General features: G+C 39.1%; 1 protein-coding gene across 2 annotated transcripts in view; it reads left to right on the top strand.

The window, feature by feature from the left end:
- The window catches only part of SERPINI1 (serpin family I member 1), a 68482-nt gene that overhangs the window by 26329 nt on the left and 20219 nt on the right, over positions 1-21934 (top strand). The window contains exons 1-5 of one of the 2 annotated variants that reach the window (XM_027112438.1): positions 13147-13255; positions 14241-14508; positions 15931-16161; positions 18232-18426; positions 20121-20325. In XM_027112438.1, coding sequence (XP_026968239.1) covers positions 14259-14508; positions 15931-16161; positions 18232-18426; positions 20121-20325 — 881 coding nt within the window. In that variant the 5' untranslated portion in view covers positions 13147-13255; positions 14241-14258. Of the gene's footprint in view, positions 1-13146; positions 13256-14240; positions 14509-15930; positions 16162-18231; positions 18427-20120; positions 20326-21934 lie in introns of those variants that run through there. The other variant, XM_027112428.1, reaches the window with a different exon arrangement.

Below are 21934 nucleotides of genomic sequence, written 5' to 3'. Positions count from 1 at the left end.
TGATCCATTATGTTATTATTTCAGCTCTAGAATTCCATGAATTAATTGGTCCCTGGGGAGAAAATTGAGGTCAAGGATATATTTTATGGGAATAATTTTCCTTTTCATTTTGAAACTTAAATATTTCTATCATATTCTTGAAGTTTATTAGCTTGAACCTAGTCTTCAAGCTCCCAACCGGTCATATGTAGACTCTCAAGCAATCCTAGAAGTGAGAAATCGGGCAACATATCCCATTCTATTTGGGTGGCCTCCCATGCACTTGTCTCAAGTTGAGCTTTGCCTCTCATTGTTTTTCTCACTGGGACTGTAAAACTGTATATTTAAAGTGATAGTTCTAAATCTCTGTTGCAGTGTAAAACCTACGAGGCTCAGGATGCCCATCATTCAGTCATTCTTTGCAAGGCCAATGATGTGAATTTTTTAAAAAAGCTAAGTTGAGAGAGCGATTTCATTTTATTCCAATTTACTTATAGACAAGTCTCATCTGCAAGATAGACTCCGACACATATCTTGGAGTCCTAAAAATATACTCTGAAATCTCTCTGACACAACTAGCTTTAACTTTCGACAATGCTTAAGACATGTAAGAGGCAACCCACAAGTTAACAAAGCGAAAAGCCAGTATCCTTGCCTGCGTTTCACCAGACTCTTCTGGATCCTTCAGTAGTTAACTCAGAGGAAGAGAGCTGCACCCTAACAGGTCAGGGCAGTGAGCGCTGGTGCTCACGATATAAGACCCATGAGAAATCCTTCCCATCTTACCTGTCCAGTAATGGGAAAAGCCTTAAGGTGCTATGCAAGGAGCTTGATGGGGACCATTTCCTATCAGTGAGGACTATTAAACTTGGAAGACATTCAGAAGAAACGAATTAAGCCTATATCTCTACAGAGCTCTGAAAAGAAGAGAAGTTGATTACCATTTGGAGTAGTTTAACTCTGCCTTGTGGAGAAGAAGTACACTAGCTCCCTTTATTTTTATTTTTATTTTATTTTTTGTCTGTACAACATTTACATTGGCTGATATCCTTGATTCATCTTTCTACACACTTCCTAAAGCTGTTACTATATTGTAAGTATTTTTCTGAAAATCACAGGGAAGTGTACCAGAATGCTTTCATAGAGCCCTTTATATCTACATACTTACGTTCTACTTGTTTGCCCACACTCAGCAATAAAAATTACAAGTTGCTTTTTCAGTCATTCACAGTGATGAACAGGAAGAGGAAACCAAAGTACTGTTAGAAATCCCCTATTACAGTGTGGCAGGTTTATAAATAGAGTTAACAGGTGGATATTTTCAAGCAGCATTAATACAATGTTAGTCAATATCAGGAAAATTTTGTACTTTAAGTTTATAAGAGTTTAAAAAACAAAGTAGTGAAATTATTTTTTGACATGTTCTTTCTTGCTTTCACTTTTCCCACAGTCTGTAGTCCAGCAAGAGACCATTTAAAAAGGAATGTATGTAACTTAATTTCCACAGGGTACAGAAAGTATGAGCCATGAGGATTTTGTATTTTTTCTTTTAAAGAAAGAGACACTTAATTTAGGTTGGTGTTTTGTATCAGTTGGAGAGTTCCTTCTGTCAGTTTCTAGCGTTTCCAGCACAAGGTGAAGAGAAAAGAATTCTAAGACAAAATCATAATATTTTTTTCCAGATTTCTTAAATAGGATGCATTTTAAAAATATGAGATATTGTGACCTCTCAAAACAGTGAAGCAACTGTATGAAATATTAAGTAACAAAGCAGCCTATGAATGTTCTAATCTTCAGCCTGGCACACGATAGATGCTCAGTAAGGAGTCGGTTGAAGCATATGAAGTTGCTGATATCTGACCACTTTGACTTCCAAAAATGGCAATTTCACAGGATTCGATATAATACTAATATCCTTCATTATTCACCTTGGTGTCAGAATCCCATGAGCCTAAACCGTCTTACTAAAAGAGCAAGCAGGTCTTGGTAATGTTATAGTTATTAGCCAAGTTAAGGAAGTATATTTGTGTGGCCTTAACAGACACTGAGGCAAAGTGAACCTATGCATTTCGCCTCAGGAGAGTTTAGATGTCCCCAAACCCTCACACACAATCTTATAAAACAAGGCAAGAGGGTAAAGCTAAAGGAGCAAAATAACAACAGCCATGAGGGCTGCATTATAGTGGGGAGAGACAGAGAATCTGAAAAGGAAAGAAAGAAGGAAAAAGAAAGAGAGAGAGGGAGGGAGGGAGGCAGGGAGGAAGGAAGGAAGGGAGGGAGGGAGGGAAGAAGGAGAAACAGAAACACTGTAATTATAACCCAAATATAATTTAATAAAAATACAAATATAAATACCTAGTATCTGGGATACTTTGGTGTGTCTGGCCAGGAGCCCTAACCACTACTGTCCTCTATTAGGATATCATCACATTACAATAGTGTATTTACACTTCTGACTGTAATGATCAAGACAAGTTCAAAACTGGCTTTGAGTGCTCTGAAAGTCTTTCTGTGAGAATTTTTTCTTTAGGTTGGTGCACCAAATAACTTCTCGGGATTTTTCACCTCATTTCTCAGCCTTTCAGGGTGTACTCAAGTGTTAGTGAATGACTGAAAGATGAGTCAGGCTACTACTCCCTCCACTGGCAAATTAATTGAGAAGCAACCTTACATCTGGGTATTTTTAGATTTTTAGGGACACATCCAACTTTTAAAAACTTTATTACACAAGCAACATTTTAATATTGAAAAATTAGAAAATCGAATATTTTTGAAGCTCTGAATAAAAAGGTGAATATCTCTTTGAACAATGTAGACCTAACACATGAAGGAAAATACCCCAAAGGCATCTCTTGTGTCACCCTATTCTCCTCTACATCCCTAGTAACTAGTTGTCAAGGATAAATATTTATCGTAGGAGTGAATGAAATTCTGTATTCACATTTGAAGTTTTGGGCTTTTTTTTAAACATCCATAGTAGCTCATTAAATATCCTTTGTGTACAAGAAGATGTTCCATATAAATGACTTCCCTTCCTCGTGTATAAAATGAGGGGCTGGACAAGGTGTTTCCAGCAGAAACGTACAATCTTGTAAACAGCTAAACCTTCAGGCCAGGGAAGAGAGCAAGCAGAGGGACTTCTTAAAACATTAATGGGTAAGCTAAGACCATTAATGTATGGCTTAGTTCCAAAATGGCCTTGGGCCATGCATGACCTTGATAGATGATGACTTTTTAACCTGTCTCTCTGAAACTGTTCACTGAATTTTGCCTAAGGGCTTGTGTGTCACTTGTTTAGCTTTCCCAACAGCACATTCCAAAGGAAGTCTTTCACTGGCCAGTACAAAGTCTCCCCCAGTTGTGCCAAGCAGGATCATTCATTACCATTTAATGGAGAGGCCAAATCATAGTTCCAGGAGGGCTAAGGACCTGCCAGCTCACTGGTTCTTGGGGGCATTGACTTTGTTTTCCTCAGTAGTCACCAGCAGTAACCAAATGCCTTTGGAATTCCAAAAGGAGCCTCCTTATCAGTTGAGATCTCTCAAAGAAAGAGAGTATGTTTTTAAAAAGAGACGCGTTTTGTGAGGCTCACGCTACTAATTTTCTGTTTTTGATTCAAACACTTGTACTATGGTCAGGAATCAATGTTACTGAAGACTAAATCTGTTTAGCCTACTTCTAGCTCTGTACTTTCAAATATGGTAACCACTAGCCACATGTGGCTGTTTAAATTAATTAAAATTCAATAAAAGTAAAATTCTTGTTCCTCAGTTGCATTAGTCACATTACAAAACCCAATAGTTACTAGTGTCAAATGACTACCTTATGGACAAGAACACATACGTAATATTTTTATCATCACAGAGAGTTCTGTTGGACCACATTTTTCTAACTTTCTGAAGGATACAGAGTAATCAAATATTTTGGATTTTAATTTTAGAATTTCTTATGGCCTAAGGTAGGAAAACTTTTGGCCAGAGATTTATTTATCCAGCATTTATTTATTGAGTCAAAACAATTTCCCAAATTTCCCAAAACAATTTACCAAAACAATTTCCCAAAACAATTTCCCAACAATTTCCAGCATTTATTTATTGAGTCAAAACAATTTCCCAAAACTTTTGGCCAGAGATTTATCTATCCAGCATTTATTTATTGAGTCAAAACAATTTCCCAATTTATTGAGTCAAAACAATTTCCCAAAAAAAAAATAGCCAAGAGGCTATTTTTGTTGTGAAATATTCTTGAAGGTTTATAGCCCCTATCTCCTACGAGATAGATGATGTGGCCCAGGGAGGTTACTGGGAAAACTCAAAAACTCCTTGGAAGCCTTCGGTACTTCCAAAGAAAGGCAAGCTTCTCAGTTACTGTTCATCTTCATTCCAATTAGCCTGAGGACTATATATTAATTATATTAATATATACCAAAGCACTTTATAAATTCTGGGAAGTTTTGGCACTATAGCTTCCTTTGATTATTTCTCCACATTTCTAGGACTAGTTAGTCCCTAAATGAGCTGCCCGCCATAGACTCTTCCAGCCCTAATCTACCTCTTGGATGCATGCAAAATACTCAAGAACTTTAAACCTATAGCAGAGCCAGCTCAGCACTGGCTGCTATATGATCAGTAATTCCAAGCCACAGAATTCTACCAAATCACTTTGGGATACCACTGGTACAATACTGATTCAACCAATAATTAAGGAATATTCAGTGATTCAGAAAAGGCTAATATTGCAGTTCTTTCCTATTCTGATTATTGAGGTATCCCATGAAAATAAACATTTTTTTTTTTTTTTGCGGTACACGGGCCTCTCACCGTTGTGGCCTCTCCCGTTGCGGAGCATAGGCTCCGGACGCACAGGCTCAGCGGCCATGGCTCACAGGCCCAGCTGCTCCGTGGCATGTGGGATCTTCCCGGACCGGGGCACGAACCCGTGTCCCCTGCATCGATCGGCAGGCGGACTCTCAACCACTGCGTCAACAGGGAAGTCCTAAACATTTTTTAAAAGAAAATTTTCTAAGTTTGATTTAAAAAATTAAAGGAAAATTATTTTTTAAAAGGTTATAGTCTTGATTTTAATACAAATATAAAATGAACAGATGTCAGAGATTTTATTTAGCTCATTAATTAGTGAGAGATCCAGTAAGATGTTACAAACGATTCACAAGAGACTCCAGAAAGCAGATGAATACGTAAGTCTGTCAGGAATACTGAAATATGTTTGTTTAACAGGTGCAAAACTGGTCAATATCCACAGGACAATAATCAGTTGCATCCCACCATCCATGTACACTGTGCATTTTTATAGACATTTGCATCACTATCAATTCTCTGCAATTTAGAGAATTTTAAAATTGTTCAAAGACTATGAAGGGCCCAAACCCGTAGTCAGAAAACTTGGAAGGGTATTTCTAGGTAATGTATAGTTTTTCATTGAAGATGCCCAGTAATCATCTTGGTCCATTTCCGAGTCTTTTATAATTGTTTTAGGGTAGAAATCTTTATAGGTTACTTTCTCCCTAGTTCTGCTTCTTTGATTTGCCTGGCCATTTTCTCCTTGTTTGAGAGATACTCGATGAGCTTTCTTTTTTGCTTGATTCAATAGAACAGGAAAAAGAACCTAAAGATGTATCTTATTGAAAACTCTAAGTTAAGAGACTATTGAAAAGGGTCACAGTGGGCTGAATAGCTGAAGGGAGAAGCGAAAGAAAGAAAAAGACGAGAAGATTAATTCATTTACATCAGAATTTCATAGATGTTGCAATTACAGAATTAAACCTCTTTGTTTCTCTTATTTCCTTGTTTCTGACCTCTTGGCTTTAAGACACATCTCAATTTCATAACACCTTTTTTAGGACAAAGAACATTTTAAAAGGAAAAAAATATACACTTCTCTTTAAAAATAGCACAATGGAATATATTTATTCATACCATAGCATATTATTCCCTTAATAATCAGAGTTTAAATCTAAGTCTTCTTATCGTTCTTCTGAATTACATTGGGCCATCATTTATCATGCATATGACATTATACTTTTCCTAATGTGTTTTTGTTTTTGTTTTTGTTTTTTTGCGGTACGCGGGCCTCTCACTGTTGTGGCCTCTCCTATTGCGGAGCACAGGCTCTGGACGCGCAGGCTCAGTGGCCATGGCTTACGGGCCCAGCCGCTCCGCGGCATGTGGGATCCTCCCGGACCGGGGCACGATCCTGCGTCCCCTGCATCGGCAGGCGGACTCTCAACCACTGCGCCACCAGGGAAGCCCCATAATGTATTTTCTGATCAAAACTTTTTAGTGCTGTTGTGATTGAAAATGTAATCTTAAGGCATTTCAAAGAATAGTGATGTGTTCTCTACACTTCCATTTGATTCTTTGATTTATCCATCCCCATGTACGTATACAGCTAATTTTGAAAGTTAACAGCAAGCTTTTGCCAACTTAGCACCTGAACAATAGTCCTTCACAAAGCATGCATAGGTAATTCACCTTTTCTTGCTTTGAAAACATTATGATTTATCCTGAGAAATCTGGCAAATTCTTCTGCCTTTAATTGTACTGCTTGGGATCCAACAGACAGTTCTTTGTATATATCCCAAGGACAAAAGATTTATCTACTAGTGCAAATTAACTCTTACACGTGTCTTCTGTTCTTGGGTGCTTTAGAAAAAAATCTGGTTTTTGTTTTACAAGAAAATCAGTTGGTTCATTTCTCTAGTGATGCATGCTTGCATCACTTACAGTAGGTTACATTCTCCTTTCTGTTCTCGTCCCTGTATGTGGTCCTCTTTCTTTTAAGTACTGCCATCATAGTATGGTCCTGATAATTCTAGATCCAAGTTGAAGCAAAAAACTTAATTATGTGAGCCAGCATCAGTGGAAATAAGTCAGCTGAGAGAATAAGGATAGAGAAATAGCCTAAAGTTCACACTTTTCCAGGCTATGACACTTATACAGGCAATGGGAACAGTCACACAATTTGCCTCTCTGTCTGAGGGCCAGCTGGACATTGATTATAAGACTTACTCCAATTTCAGAAAAGGTAAAATTGGGGGTGGGGATGAACACCGTGCATGTTACAGTTGAGGAAATTTGCTAAATTATAGGTTGCTTAAATACATATTGTTTCACAAGGTAATGATTTCTTTTTTTTGTATGTGACAAGTTCTTTGAAAAATTTTCCAGCTTCATTGCTGCTGATCTAGGTTAACACTTTCTCTTAATAAATCAGGAAACACAGACCTGGAAAATTCAACTTGTTCCAAATTTCATCAAGTGAGCTACTGCTAACCAAAATTAGAGTAGTGATTTCCAAACACTCAGTGCCTACCCATGAGGGAAAAAACAAACAAATAAACAAACAAAACCTTCATGAATTCAAATATATCCACTTTAAATGACTGTCTTATTTTCATGTTGAAACGTTCACTCTTTTATGTGATTGCTGTGTTCATTCTTTCATGTGATTGATGTATTCATTCTTTCATGTGATTGTAAGAGTCATTATTCTTGTTAATTTTTTTTGCCCCCATCCCAATATATTTACTTGGTAAAATAAAAATTTAGCAACCCTATATCGGTTCCCTCAGTTAAAACATTACTAGTCCTTTACATGCAAAAATCTGAGAATTAATAGGCCAGAGGGCTTTAAGACAGTGTTCTTTGCATTAGGCATTTCTCCTTAGTTATTTCCCATGCCTGTTGCTTGCTGAAGAAAGGACCTTCTTCAGCTTTTCGTCTCACCTTCTAAAGAGCACCTCCCTTGTTTTCTCAACTCAAAATTATGAAACCGTTTTTTTAAAATTTCAAATAATTGGGTTATCTAAAAAGAAATGTTTCATATATGAATAATCAGCCTCTCTATAAATAAGACTAATTACCAAGGAAGTTAAAAAAAACTATCTTTTTTTATTGTTCTAGCTTTAGCTCTGTGATTCCTCATACCTCGATTACCAGAAGATTTAGTTCTCCGACCTGTTCCAATGAAGTGTTTTCTGAAGCAGGATACTCACATACACGTGCCCATAACCTACCTTACTACTGGCAATGGGAGGAGAATTGCAAGAATGAATGTGGTTTATTCACAGCTCAGCTGCCTTTGCCTTTTCTAGCACAACAGCACAGTCTCCTGCTAGTCTGGTACTGCAGCCACTTGCTTTTATGTAAAGGCATTTTATTCAGTAACTTGAAAGTAATGAATCTACAAAGTAACGCTCCGTGCGAGAGTAACGTATTTTAGAACGCGTTGATTATTATGATTAATGGTGGGGCCCTGGCATTTTGTAGATGAATGTTAATACAGTAACATTTGGGTATCACCTTTTGCAGTTTTCCAAGGTGGTATACTTGTTTGTTAATGCATCCCATGTCCAGCCATTGCATTATGCCGACATTGGTGACAGTGCCACTTTGTCAGGCTGGAAAGACAGTCTCATACTCAATAAGGAAACACTTTATCAAGGGAATAAAAAATGGAAATGAGCTACAGCCTGTGGGCTCAAATTAAATTAGCCTGGAGAATTTAGAAGCAGCAGCCCCTCTTGCTGTTCCTTCTAATGCAGCTGTGTGGACCTTTATATCTCATGCTGTATTCATTCAACAAATATTTATTGGGCACCTACTATGTGTAATGCAGTACGTATCCGAAGATATAAAAGATGAATGCAGGGGCTTCCCTGGTGGCACAGTGGTTAAGAATCCGCCTGCCAATGCAGGGGACACGGGTTTGAGCCCTGGTCCGGGAAGATCCCACATGCAGTGGAGCAACTAAGCCTGTGCACCACAACTACTGAGTCTGTGCTCTAGAGCCCATGAGCCACAACTACTGAGCCCACGTGCCACAACTACTGAGCCCACACTCCTAGATCCCGTGCTCCGAAACAACAGAAGCCACCGCAATGAGAAGCCTGTGCACCACAACGAAGAGTAGCCCCCGCTCACCACAACTAGAGAAAGCCCATGCACAGCAACAAAGACCCAATGCAGCCAAAAATAAATAAATTAAATAAATTAATTTTTTTAAAAAAAGATGGATGCACTTCCATTTGTGCCTTCAAAAAGCTTAGGAGACGAGATGACACATGTACGGAATTATCTGTAATAGAAGGCAACAGTAGTACATGCTATTGGAGAGGTAGAGATAAAATATGCCAAGATTTCAAAAAAGGGGGAAATAGTTGTTTTAACTGAAGACCTAGCAGGGTATTCATAAAAGAAAAGGAAGTGGAGCAGAACCTTGAGGAGTGGTTAGGATTTGAACATATGGAACCAGGTTGAAGCAGTTAGAGCAAGAAAACTCCACAAGCCGGCAACAGGAGAGAGAAATTCTGGGATATGTATTGCAAAGGGGATTCTGGCTAGAACTGCAGCATCCAGGAAGGAGAGTAGTGGATAGAAAGAAATGCTGGAACACACTGCAGTGGGTTATGTTCAAGATTTGGGGCTTTAGTCTCCAGGCATAAGGGCAAGCCTAAGGTTTTGTAAATATAAGAATATCTGTTCATAAGAGCACATCAAGACAGTTCATCTGGAGGATATGCAAATGTTGGAGTTCAGAGAACGGCTGAGAGTCATTGATAGAGTCCTTGGGAATGCATTAAGAGGAAGAACTGCCACCATGACCAGGGCAATGGCCATGGACGATGGCTAGGAGAAGTGTCAGGGACGCGGTATGGAATAAGGGTTGACGTTCATTGAACGTAAGGGGAAAAGAGATGGGGAAGAGTCAAAGACTTTGATGTTTTAAGGAAATAAAAAAGAGTGGGTGTGATTGATAAGACAAAGATTCTTATTTGAGCCACCTTGAATTTAAAGTGCTGGCAAGAGTAAAAGACTAAATATCGCAAGAACAGTTTGCAATGCACGTCGGAAATGAAGATAAAAATAAAGCCGGAGCTAGAATTTTACTTATTTGGGAATAGTATGAATAGGGATAATAGTTGAAGCACCTTTTTGTTTTGAGAGAAGTTCACAGGAGCAGCAGTAAGAAGAGCATTACAGAGGAGAGGGCCAGGCATAGGTCCGTGGAGGATGCCTGTGCTTAGAAGGGGAAAAGGAAATCTTCCCCTCTCCTCTGAAAAAAACAAAACGAAAAAACACTAATGGACTTCCCTGGTGGTGCAATGGTTAAGAATCCGCCTGCCAGTGCAGGGCACACGGGTTCGAGCCCTGGTCCGGGAAGATCCCACCTGCCACGGAGCAGCTAAGCCCGTGCACCACAACTACTGAGCCTGTGCTCTAGAGCCCGTGAGCCACAAATACTGAGCCTGCATGCCACAACTACTGAAGCCCGCACGCCTAGAGCCCGTGCTCCACAACGAGAAAAGCCACTGCAATGAGAAGCCCGCGCACCGCAACGAAGAGTAGCCCCCGCTCACCGCAACTAGAGAAAGCCTGTGTGCAGCAACGAAGACCCAACGCAGCCAAAATCAAATAAATAAATAAATATTTAAAAAAACACAACACACTCATAAGGAGGAGTCTGGGGTGGCAGAGGTGAAGGGGGCCAGGGCCAGGGGTGGAGTAGGTGGGATCAAAAAGGCTGCATCAGACTGGCAGAGGCCATTTTGCTTGCACATGGTAAATCTTGCCTTTGAAAGAAGGAAAGATCACTTAACCATTGATCAAATGTGTGCTTCCAGAGCAGAGTTCTTTAAATCTTTATTAAGGAGTTTCCCAATATGACTCAGTGTCCTGCTGCTTGCTACCCTGGGAAGAGCCCTGTCTCACAAACATACGGGTGTTCTTTCCAGGAATCCTCTAGAAGCTTGAAGAGACATGAGTGGTTTTAACATCTCTTTCCCCCAGTAAGGCAATGTTGCAGAACTGTGGGTCCATCAAACACTTCTTCTTTCTGCATTGGACCATCTGCTGTAGACCAGGGGTTCCTAACCCGAGGCCAGCAAAATCCTGGCCAGTGAATGTAATGTTCTGTTCCACATGTGTGCATTTCTTGAGGAGATGATTTACCCTTCACCTGATTCTTAAAAGCATCTCTTTTCTTAAAAAGATAAGAACCACTGTAATGGATCATGCCCTGCTGCACAATGATGTAAGTGCCCTAAAGACAAGAGCCTGTCCTTATAAATTTTGGTATCTTCATGATACCTCTATCAGTTTTGGCTGAGTGAATGGGTAATGGTGCTACATTCCATGGGCCAACAGGAATCATAAAATACTCATTTTGACTCTATAGCCTCTTGCTTGAATTAGCAAGTATACAAACCTAGAAAACATATTTTTTAATGATAATGTCCTTTATTAGTATAACCTGTAGCTTAAAATGAGTGCTTCAGACACACACACTATCTCCTTTATTTCTTTAATAATTGTGCAGAGTAGGGATTGGTATCTTCATTTCATGAGTGGGCCAAGACTGAAAGAATGCACATGACTTGTCACAGGTCATACATCATATGCCAGCTGTTATTATTATCTCATGGTACATACATAAATAAAAATGCCTACAAACACAATAGACTTGGCCTTACTTTCTGAGATGCTTATTGGTTGGCAATAGGTTTTTGTTTTATATGAATGAAATCTTTTTATTAGCTTAAAATGTAATCCTCATGTGAAATGCAGTGGTTTTGCAATAGTTGTGTTATTGAATGACAGATACTACTCTCATACAGTGAGTTTAATTTCTTGGTCTTGTACTAGATAACATTAAATGAAAGCAATGGGTCTTTGCTTGGTAGAGTGAAGATGGCACGTCAGATAGCAGTATAGCGTCATGATGAAGAGCAGGGGCTTTTGAACCAGACTTGGATTTCAGAGTTCCTCTAAACACTATTACATCTTAAGTATTAAATACCGGATATGTTTTAAGTTCTCTTTCAACTTAGAAGAGCACGTGCTATATTTCTTCCATCTGAAACTAGAGAGAGAGAAAACTCATCTCTTCCACTTCACTTTCCCTAGAGAGGACAGAGGAAGAGAGAATGTCACAGCAGCCTCCCATCAATGGCCTAGGCCAGCGGACGAGCAGGACAGCCGTGCTCTGGCATCTGGCTTCTGTCCCGATGCTGCCTGCACTGCAGACTCTGTTCTGCAGCAACATACTTCATCTCCCGCCAGTAGCTATTCTCAGCCTCCTCACCGTTGTGAGAGTTCATATTCACATATAGGCTGAGCTTTACCTTCCTAAACAAGCAAGAATTATTTAAACCTTAATACAAAAGTGGGGGGCAGGATACAGGGGAACTTGGAACTTCTCAGACAAAAAACTGATACCTGAAACTGAACCCAAAAATATGAAGGACTTGCAAAGTGGTCAGGCAAAATTCTCTGAAATTGGAATCAGAAATATTACAGGGCTGATTGGGACATTCTGACTCAAAAACCTGTAGGAAATGCACCGCTCTTAGGTTAAACATGTGTGCACTCTGTTAACTGAGTAGTGGAGACTGTTAATGCTTCATACTAACAAAATACAATTTTCCAAATGTGTTTGTTCAATATCACTTTACCTGGGTTGTTTTTGAATTTTATTTTATTTTTATACAGCAGGTTCTTATTAGTTATCCATTTTATACATATTAGTGTATACATGTCAATCCCAATCTCCCAATTCATCCCACCACCACCACCCCCACCCCAGCCACTTTCCCCCCTTGATGTCCATACGTTTGTTCTCTACATCTGTGTCTCTATTTCTGCCTTGCAAACCAGTTCATCTGTACCATTTTCTAGGCTCCACATGTATGTGTTAATATACGATATTTGTTTTTCTCTTTCTGACTTGCTTCACTCTGTATAACAGTCTTTAGATCCATCCACGTCTCAACAAATGACTCAATTTCATTCCTTTTTATGGCTGAGTAATATTCCATTGTATATATGTACCACATCTTCTTTATCCATTCATCTGTCGATGGACACTTAGGTTGCTTCCATGACCTGACTATTGTAAATAGTGCTGCAATGAACATTGTGGTGCATGTATCTTCTTGAATTATGGTTTTCTCTGGGTATATGCCCAGTAGTGGGATTGCTGGGTCATATGGTAATTCTATTTTTAGTTTTTTACAGAATCTCTGTACTGTTCTCCATAGGGGCTGTATCAATTTACATTCCCACCTACAGTGCAAGAGAGTTCCCTTTTCTCCACACCCTCTCCAGCATTTGTTGTTTGTAGATTTTCTGATGATGCCCATTTACCTGTTGTTTTAATGATTTTTTTTTTTTTTTAAAGATCAAGAACAAGGAAGCTGCTTAACTGTTTGAATCGGCAGTTTACCTTTCAGATGCCTAGAGTGACAAAGTGTGAGAATGTGAGGAATGAGGGAATCCTGTCCCCAATGTGTGCCAGTCAGACTGTTTGTGGGGAGACAGAGCATGTGGAATGCTGGTGTGCCAAACGGCAGGAATATTATTCTGAGATATCTGGGCACTGACACTGCTTTCTCTTCCCGAGAGAACACGGTTCAAGTACCAGATAAGCTTGATATTTAGAACAGTCATTTAAATAAAATCACTGGAGTATTGGTGTAAGCTGAAATGGTCATGTAAGTCTAAGAATGAAAGGACATTGTTGTAAGAGGGAGGCGTCTCCCTGCACAGAGATGGTCACTGAGGGCAGCAGCCTGCTAGGGAATAAATAAATAAGGAAAACCACACAAGGATGTGCCAAATCTGCTTTTTCTCTGAGTTACCACTTCTTGTGGGTTCTGCAGTCTGGGCTGAATAAACTGGGGCTCCTGGCAAATGTGTGTTGATCTCTCCCCACTAGTTGGTAACCCAGTTGCATGGTACATTAATTTCATAAATTGTAGTAAATGGGTAAAGGGGCATTTTCAAATGCCTAACTAATTCTTCTTAAACCCTGTGAATACCTTTTGGTTTTCATCTTAATTGTCCTGTCCCTGTGTAGTTTAGTGTACACTAGAGTGAATTGTTTCAAAGTCATGACTGAAATAGGCATGATGAGGCCATGAAAATTGATAAATTAGCCTCACCAAACATTGTTGAATATATATCTATATATACTCAGCCCCATGAGGGTTAGACCAGGGCTATCTTGTTCTTGGGAGTATCCTCAGGACTTAGCAGTGTTATTCGCTCATTTGACTATTAATTGACTTAATAGGATCTTCCAACAAATCCTTTAATGGGCTTTTTTGTTATAGAGACACTAACATTCCATATGTTTAAAAACTTTTGGTTTACTTACAACTTTGCCATGAAATTATTTTTTTTTACCTTTCACTCCCTTTCTCTGAGGTAATTAATATTAATATGTAAAATATTGTTCTCCAGGCTTGAAACTATTCCAGCATGGCTTTCCTTGGACTCTTCTCTTTGCTGGTTCTGCAAAGTTTGGCATTAGGGACCACTTTCACTGATGAAACCATTGCTGAGTTGTCAGTGAATATGTATAACCATCTTCGAGCCACTGGAGAAGATGAAAATATTCTCTTCTCTCCACTGAGTGTCACCCTTGCAATGGGAATGATGGAACTTGGGGCCCAAGGGTCTACCCTGAAAGAAATCCGTCATTCAATGGGATATGATAGCCTGAAAAATGGTAAGTGTGCTTAATTTCTCAAGATGGTTTGACATTAACATTCAACTCAGTTATGTTGCCTTATGCCTGAGGCAGCAGTATTTACAAAGAGTAAGAAAGAGGTCTCACTGAGGTGATATGGATAAGACAACCATTAGGAAACCCAAGAAAGTTCTTAGTTCCTAGCTGTATCCCTGGCTGAGTTAATCCAAGGAAACTGTATCTTTTATTATTATTGTTTAAACAAACCTCACTATGATAAACAAAAGCAAACATGTTCTTGCTCTGTTGGAGTTTCCAGTTTAGAGGGAGAGGCATATATTAATCAATTATCACATAAATAAATGAGAAATTATAACTGTGATGAGTACTATAAAAAAAACCATTATGCTCTAAGAATATCAGAAACTTTTACTTAAAATCAACAGTACCTTCATTATTTAAATGGCATCCAAGAATTTTTTTTTATAAATTTATTTATTTTATTTATTTACTTTTGGCTGCGTTGGGTCTTTGTTGCTGCACTCAGGCTTTCTCTAGTTGCGGTGAGCGGGGGCTACTCTTTGTTGTGGTGCGCGGGCTTCTCATTGTGGTGGCTTCTTTTGTTGTGGAGCACGGGGTCTAGGTGTGTGGGCTTCAGTAGCTGTGGCACATGGGCTCAGTAGTTGTGGCTCGCGGGCTCTAGAGCGCAGGCTCAGTAGTTGTGGTGCACGGGCTTAGTTGCTCCGCAGCATGTGGGATCTTCCCGGACCAGGGCTTGAACCTGTGTCCCCTGCATTGGCAGGAGGATTCTTAACCACTGCATCACCCGGGAAGTCCCAAGAGGTTGTTTTGAATGTTGTATTATCATGAAAAATTTTTGTACTGGAGAAAATTTCTAACCAAAACGTATTTTGTAATTACTTTTCAATGATGTATAATTTCTATTTTAATGTTTCTAATATACATGTGAATTAACTCATTAAAAAGTTGAGAACTAAAACAATTTCAATTGGATTTTCTAGTTGTAAGGTTAAAAAAAAGTCTACTTGAAGTAAAATTGAAAGGAATATTTTGATTTTTAAACTAGAAAATTAAACTTGATAACAGAAACAGATTATTTCTGATCATCTAAAATAACTCATTTAATTAAAGTAACCTAAGTCTTTTGAAAGAAAACAATCCAAGTATCTCTACTTTATAGATTTTACCAAGAAAGTCAATTAAAATGAAAATAATATCAGTTGATAATACTAAACTTCAAAAAGTTAATTTGAACATCTAGAAACAGCACAAATATTGGAACCTCCGGAGTTACCATGTCAGTGTGGCGAATAAGCCAGTGCTTTTCCTTTGGGCCTCTGTTCTATTAATCCCCCTTGCTGTGTTTTCGTGCTCCTCCACTCTCCAGGATATTTCACTGTGTTTGTTCCACTAATAAACTTATCTTTTGTCATTTTGCAGGTGAAGAATTTTCTTTCTTGAAGCATCTTTCTCACATGGTGACTGCTGAAGAGAGTCAGTATGTGATGAAAATTGCCAATGCCCTCTTTGTGCAAAAGGGGTTTCATATCAATGATGAGTTTTTGCAAATGATAAAAAAGTACTTTAACGCAGAAGTCAATCATGTGGACTTCGGTCAAAATGTAGCTGTGGCCAACCATATCAATAAGTGGGTGGAGAATAATACAAATAGTAAGTCATTTGGTTCCTTTCTTTCTCTAATAGCTTAGTTTTAACTCCCTTTTACTTCTGAAATTATTTGTCCCCTTGTTCCTTTTACATTTTGAATGTTACATTGCATTTAGTTGAGTATCTACTAATTATTTTGTATAGATTACAGCCTATTTTATTTTATTTATTATTATTATTATTTTTTGCGGTACGCGGGCCTCTCACTGCTGCGGCCTCCCCCGTCGCAGAGCACAGGCTCCGGACGCTCAGGCCCAGAGGCCATGGCCCACGGGCCCAGCCGCTCCGCGGCATGCAGGATCCTCCCGGACCGGGGCACGAACCCACGTCCCCTGCACCCGCAGGCGCACTCCCAACCACTGTGCCACCAGGGAAGCCCTGATTACAGCCTATTTTAGAAGCATTGTTTATGAATAAATATTTGAGAAAAAGTTGATTCTTTTGGCATGTGTAGAATATTGGTACTGATAAATTAATATGAAATCTGTGCTCTCCAGTTGGTGAGTTTCATTCGAATGGTAATCTTAACTACTGTATGGAATTTTGCTTGGGCTGACCATTTAATAAGTTAGATACTAGTTAGAATCACAGTTGCTGGCTCTCTTAACAATATGATTAAAATAGAGTAAGAGAGTTTAAAGATATTTGTTGGCTTTTAAACCACAGAACTTGATTGCTAATCAAAAAATTTGTGCAGGATTCCTTTAAAAAAAAGAGCAGCCCATTTTAAGCCCAAACAAATGGAGAGGAATTAGAAAAGGATGCATTTGTTTCAAATTTTAATTCTAAATCATATTTTTAAAATGTATTTAGGGGGGCTTCCCTGGTGGCGCAGTAGTTGAGAGTCCGCCTGCCGATGCAGGGGACACGGGTTCGTGCCCCGGTCCGGGAAGATCCCACATGCCTCGGAGCGGCTGGGCCCGTGAGCCATGGCGGCTGAGCCTGCGCGTCCGGAGCCTGTGCTCCGCAACGGGAGAGGCCACAACAGTGAGAGGCCCGCGTACCGAAAAAAAAAAAAAAAAAAAAAAAAACTATTTAAGCTCTCCAAATGTTTCATATTTTACCATATTATTTTCCGATTTTACCAACAAAATAATTGAAATTAGAATAAAAAAATGAGACCAAATTGAAAGTAGATGGCTGTTCCTTAAATTAATTAATTCATGTTGTCAAAACTCTGAAAATAATGTTAATCTAATACATTTTATGCTGGAACAACAACAACAAAAGACCATCATCCCATACCCTTTGTTCTATATTCCCCCAAATGCTGAGGCACCTTCTTAAGTACCTAAAGACGTGCTATGACTAATAAAATGAGAGAATACGGAGTGAATGTGGTCCTATCTTTTCTAACTGTGAAATTAAAATGTAAGATAAAAGAAACATGGTTATTTTTTAACATTCAAAGAATAAGAATAATAATTCAGCTGCATTAGATTGGATTATTGAAAGCTGTTTATTTCCAAACTCTTCTTAAACAATTTCAGCCATTAATAAAGTCCCAATGTCTTTCAAAATGGATTTAGAAAGGAACATTATAAGTGATAAAAATTAAGGTATCATTAGTTAAGTTGTCTTTTACTCATCTGTTTTCACCTAATCAAAAGCAGTTGTTATATCTGATAGATATCCAATGTACATGGGGGAAAAGTTTGAATTGGATGACATTTTGATCATGTACATTGTTCAAGAATAAACTTAGAAGTATCTGTTGAATGTTTAATCTGTCTTAAGATTGCAACTAGAAAGTAGTAAAGCCTGAGATTCTGTTGTATGTGGTTCTGTAGTTTGTGCAAATGTCAAGATACTACTAGTTAGTGTTATTTTAGGTGGTGTATAACGGTATTTTAGATGCCCTTAGTCTGTAAGTATATTTGTGTGTGTGTGTGTGTGTGTGTGTGTAACATTTTTTCCTTTGAAAGTTAGATAGTTTTAATTTTTATTGTAAATTTTATAATGATATAAAGTTCATCTCAAGGACTCTTTTAGATGGTAGTTTGATAATCTTTTGGTTTCCTTTCACCTTCAAATTTAATATGAATTTTCATCCATTCATTTTTTCCTGAATAGGTCTGTTGAAAGAGTTGGTATCCCCACGGGATTTTGACACCGTCACTCATCTGGCCCTCATCAATGCTGTTTATTTCAAAGGGAATTGGAAGTCACAATTTAGACCTGAAAATACCAGAACTTTTTCCTTCACTAAAGATGATGAAAGTGAAGTCCAAATTCCAATGATGTATCAACAAGGAGAATTTTATTATGGTAAGACAGTTTGGCTTTTATTTCTCTCTCCTTGCAGTGTATCAACAAATTTCTAAGAAACAAACATGAAATATTCGTTACTCAGATTTCTCAACAATCTGGTTTGGGCTACAATTCAATTTTCTTGGCCCCATTTTCACAGGCCTCTAATTAGATCCTGAGTGAATATGATATGTTTTGATAGTTTTCCAATATGTTTCTTAATTTATGAAGTTGATTACACCTACAGAGTGGCTTTATTCATGTGAAAATACCTGACCTGTGTCAGAGTGTTCTGAGTCACTCCAGAAAGTCATTCGCTTTGGGCTGGTTTTCATATGGAGCCGTATGTTCCACCAGCTCTTGATTTGGACACCTCATCACTTTTTTTTTTTTTTTTTTGCTGTACGCGGGCCTCTCACTGTCGTGGCCTCTCCGGTTGCGGAGCACAGGCTCCGGATGCGCAGCCTCAGCGGCCGTGGCTCACGGGCCCAGCCGCTCCGCGGCATGTGGGATCTTCCCGGACCGGGGCACGAACCCGTGTCCCCTGCATCGGCAGGCGGACTCTCAACCACTGCGCCACCAGGGAAGCCCCCACTTTTTGAATTATAAGCATTCCTTTAAAATTTTGCTTTCAGACTTGTTTATGTTTGGTCAGGCGTAATTATTCATTCATAGTTTCACTTACTGAGAGTCTATAATTTGTGATACAGGTCAGCATCCTTGGCATTGTTTTCAGGGATATTTCATTGGCCTTTTCAGAAGTTTAGAGTGCTAATCCTTTCTCCATACCATACTGAACTGTAATTATTTATTGTCATAAGCAGAAATGTAATTGCAAGCTAAGTATATGTTAGAACTAATATTTTATTCTATTCAAAGGTACACAGTAAAATTAAAATATTATAATCACAGTTAATCAAATGAACAGTCAAAATAAGAGAGGGAAATACCTATTTATTTGAGAACCAAAATGTTTAATGTGACATCTAAAGGACCTAGATCAGTTAAATGAAAATATTCAGAACAAAAGCATTATGTTTGTTTTGAAAATGGGGGAAATTTTAAAGTAGTGGCAGGACCATTTGTTTTAAAGACCTTTTTTTTTTTTTTTTAGTGAAAGCCTGGTCAACTTAGCTAAGTTCATAGAACACAAAGCCAATTACCTAATTTACCTAATTATCTAATTTGGAGATTTTAATCACCACAAATGCTCTGGATAACTACTGCTGAATGAAGTAGATTTCACTTTGGCTGTGCTACCTTGGCCTCAAAACTTTTAGCTGCGGTAATAATAGAGTAACAGGTATTATGTAGTCAGTTTTTCCTTTCTTAGAAATCAGGTGGGTATTGGTAAATGTGATTTACATCCAACTTGGATCCAGGGCTTTATTTTTCTAATCATGACTTTTCACTTTTTTAATGATATCCTTAAAATATATTCATTTGAGATATCTCATTTAAAAATAAAAAGTAAATCTAGAGAACATGATATGACAAATGTGAAACAATTCTGGGGATCCTAAAATAAAATAAATTCTGTAGGGCTGAGGATTCACTTGAATTTCAGGGCTTACTTTAAAATAAACCCTCTTCTTCTCAGATGCCTGAATTTTTTATATTCTACACACTATTTTGGAAGAAAGTTATAACAAATGTAAACATTTTAGTTAAGCCTTGATAGGGGCCTTTTATCACCTTTCTGTTCTTTTTAGGGGAATTTAGTGACGGCTCCAATGAAGCTGGTGGTATCTACCAAGTCTTGGAAATACCCTATGAGGGGGATGAGATAAGTATGATGTTGGTCTTGTCCAGACAGGAAGTTCCACTGGCCACTCTGGAGCCGTTAGTCAAAGCACAGCTGATTGAAGAATGGGCAAACTCTGTGAAGAAGCAAAAAGTGGAAGTGTACCTCCCCAGGTGAGAGGTTCCTGTGTAACTCTCTCTGATAGCATGGAGGGAGGGTATCAATGAAGGTTCTGACGCAGAGAAACTCTTGCCGCTGCTGTTGAATTCTGTCTTGTGTTGCTCTCTTCTTCCTCCTCTTCTTTCTCTTCCTCCACCTCCTCCATCTTTTAAAAAGTATTCTTTCATACTCATTCAGTCCTGCCCAGAGACACAGGCTGACTCATTGATCATTCTATACTACTTATCAAGACCTAGTTTCAGATATGAATCAATATTCTTAGCTTCATTTTAGAAGATTTTTCAACAGATTGTCTCTGAATATCATTTGCATCTACAGTCTTCTGTATTTCATTCATATTTAAATTGATAATAGCTGGAGAAAAAATAATCTTCTACTTTGTTGGAAGAAGTGCAAGCAAGTCATGGGCTAGGTGCCAAGATGCAACCATAAATAAGTAGGAAGAAGCTTAAAATTCTCCGTGTAGGGCCTTGCTGTTCTGACTACCATCCACTTCCTCGACCCTATCTCAGGCCACTCACCACGTTCAATTTTTTGTAGTAGGTACTATCCCTGTGCTTGTAGTTATGCCACAGACACCATAGGCTCTTTTATGCCTCAGGGTCTTTATGTATGGATTTTTGTTTTATTTTTGGGTTTTTTTTTGCGGTACGCGGGCCCCTCACTGTTGTGGCCTCTCCCATTGCGGAGCACAGGCTCCGGACGCGCAGGCTCAGCCGCCATGGCTCACGGGCCCAGCCGCTCCGCGGCATGTGGGATCTTCCTGGACCGGGGCACGAACCCGTGTCCCCTGCATCGGCAGGTGGAATCTCAACCGCTGCGCCACCAGGGAAGCCCTTTACGTATGTTTTTGCATTGGCCTAAAATGCCCTCCTCACATACCTTTGCCAGATATTATTTACTTAGCCTTCAGCGTACAGGTCTGGCACCAGTTCTTCTAGGAAGCCTTCCATGAACCGCGTGATGGAGCAGGTGACCCTCACTTTGCCTCACTTATGCACCTCCCTGTTACGACAGTACATTTACATTACCACCCCACAACAAAATTACCTTTTTTGTAGGTCTTGCTTTCCTTCTGTAAATTCTTCTAGGGTAAAGTCAGTTCTCTCTCCTATCCTAGAGATACAGTGTGTTTGCAAAATCAAACCCAACCAAAGATATTATTCTGCCCTTGAATACTTTAAAACGTAATAGGGGAGCTAGACCAGCAAACCAAATTTATAAACATAATGTATAAATTCTAGGCTAGAAAACAAAACACGCAAACAGCCAATAAACATGTGCGTGTGTGTGTATGTGGAAGTAGAGTTCCAGTATTCATTGCATGTAAGAAAATTACACAAATATGATTAATTAGTATGAATATTGAAGGATGATAAATAAGATATTAGTATTAAAATTGAATTACTGGGCTTCCCTGGTGGCGCAGTGGTTGAGAGTCCGCCTGCCGATGCAGGGGACACGGGTTCGTGCCCCGGTCCGGGAAGATCCCACATGCCGCAGAGCAGCTAGGCCCGTGAGCCATGGCCGCTGAGCCTGCACGTCTGGAGCCTGTGCTCCGCAACTGGAGAGGCCACAACAGCGAGAGGCCCGCGTACCGCA

Source organism: Aethalodelphis obliquidens, unplaced genomic scaffold, assembly GCF_003676395.1.
Source record: "Aethalodelphis obliquidens isolate GAN/ISIS:26980383/991018 unplaced genomic scaffold, ASM367639v1 scaffold1, whole genome shotgun sequence".
Taxonomy (NCBI): domain Eukaryota; kingdom Metazoa; phylum Chordata; class Mammalia; order Artiodactyla; family Delphinidae; genus Aethalodelphis; species Aethalodelphis obliquidens.
The sequence above is the reverse complement of the archived record's forward strand: the minus strand, read 5'-3'. Positions and strand labels throughout refer to the sequence as shown.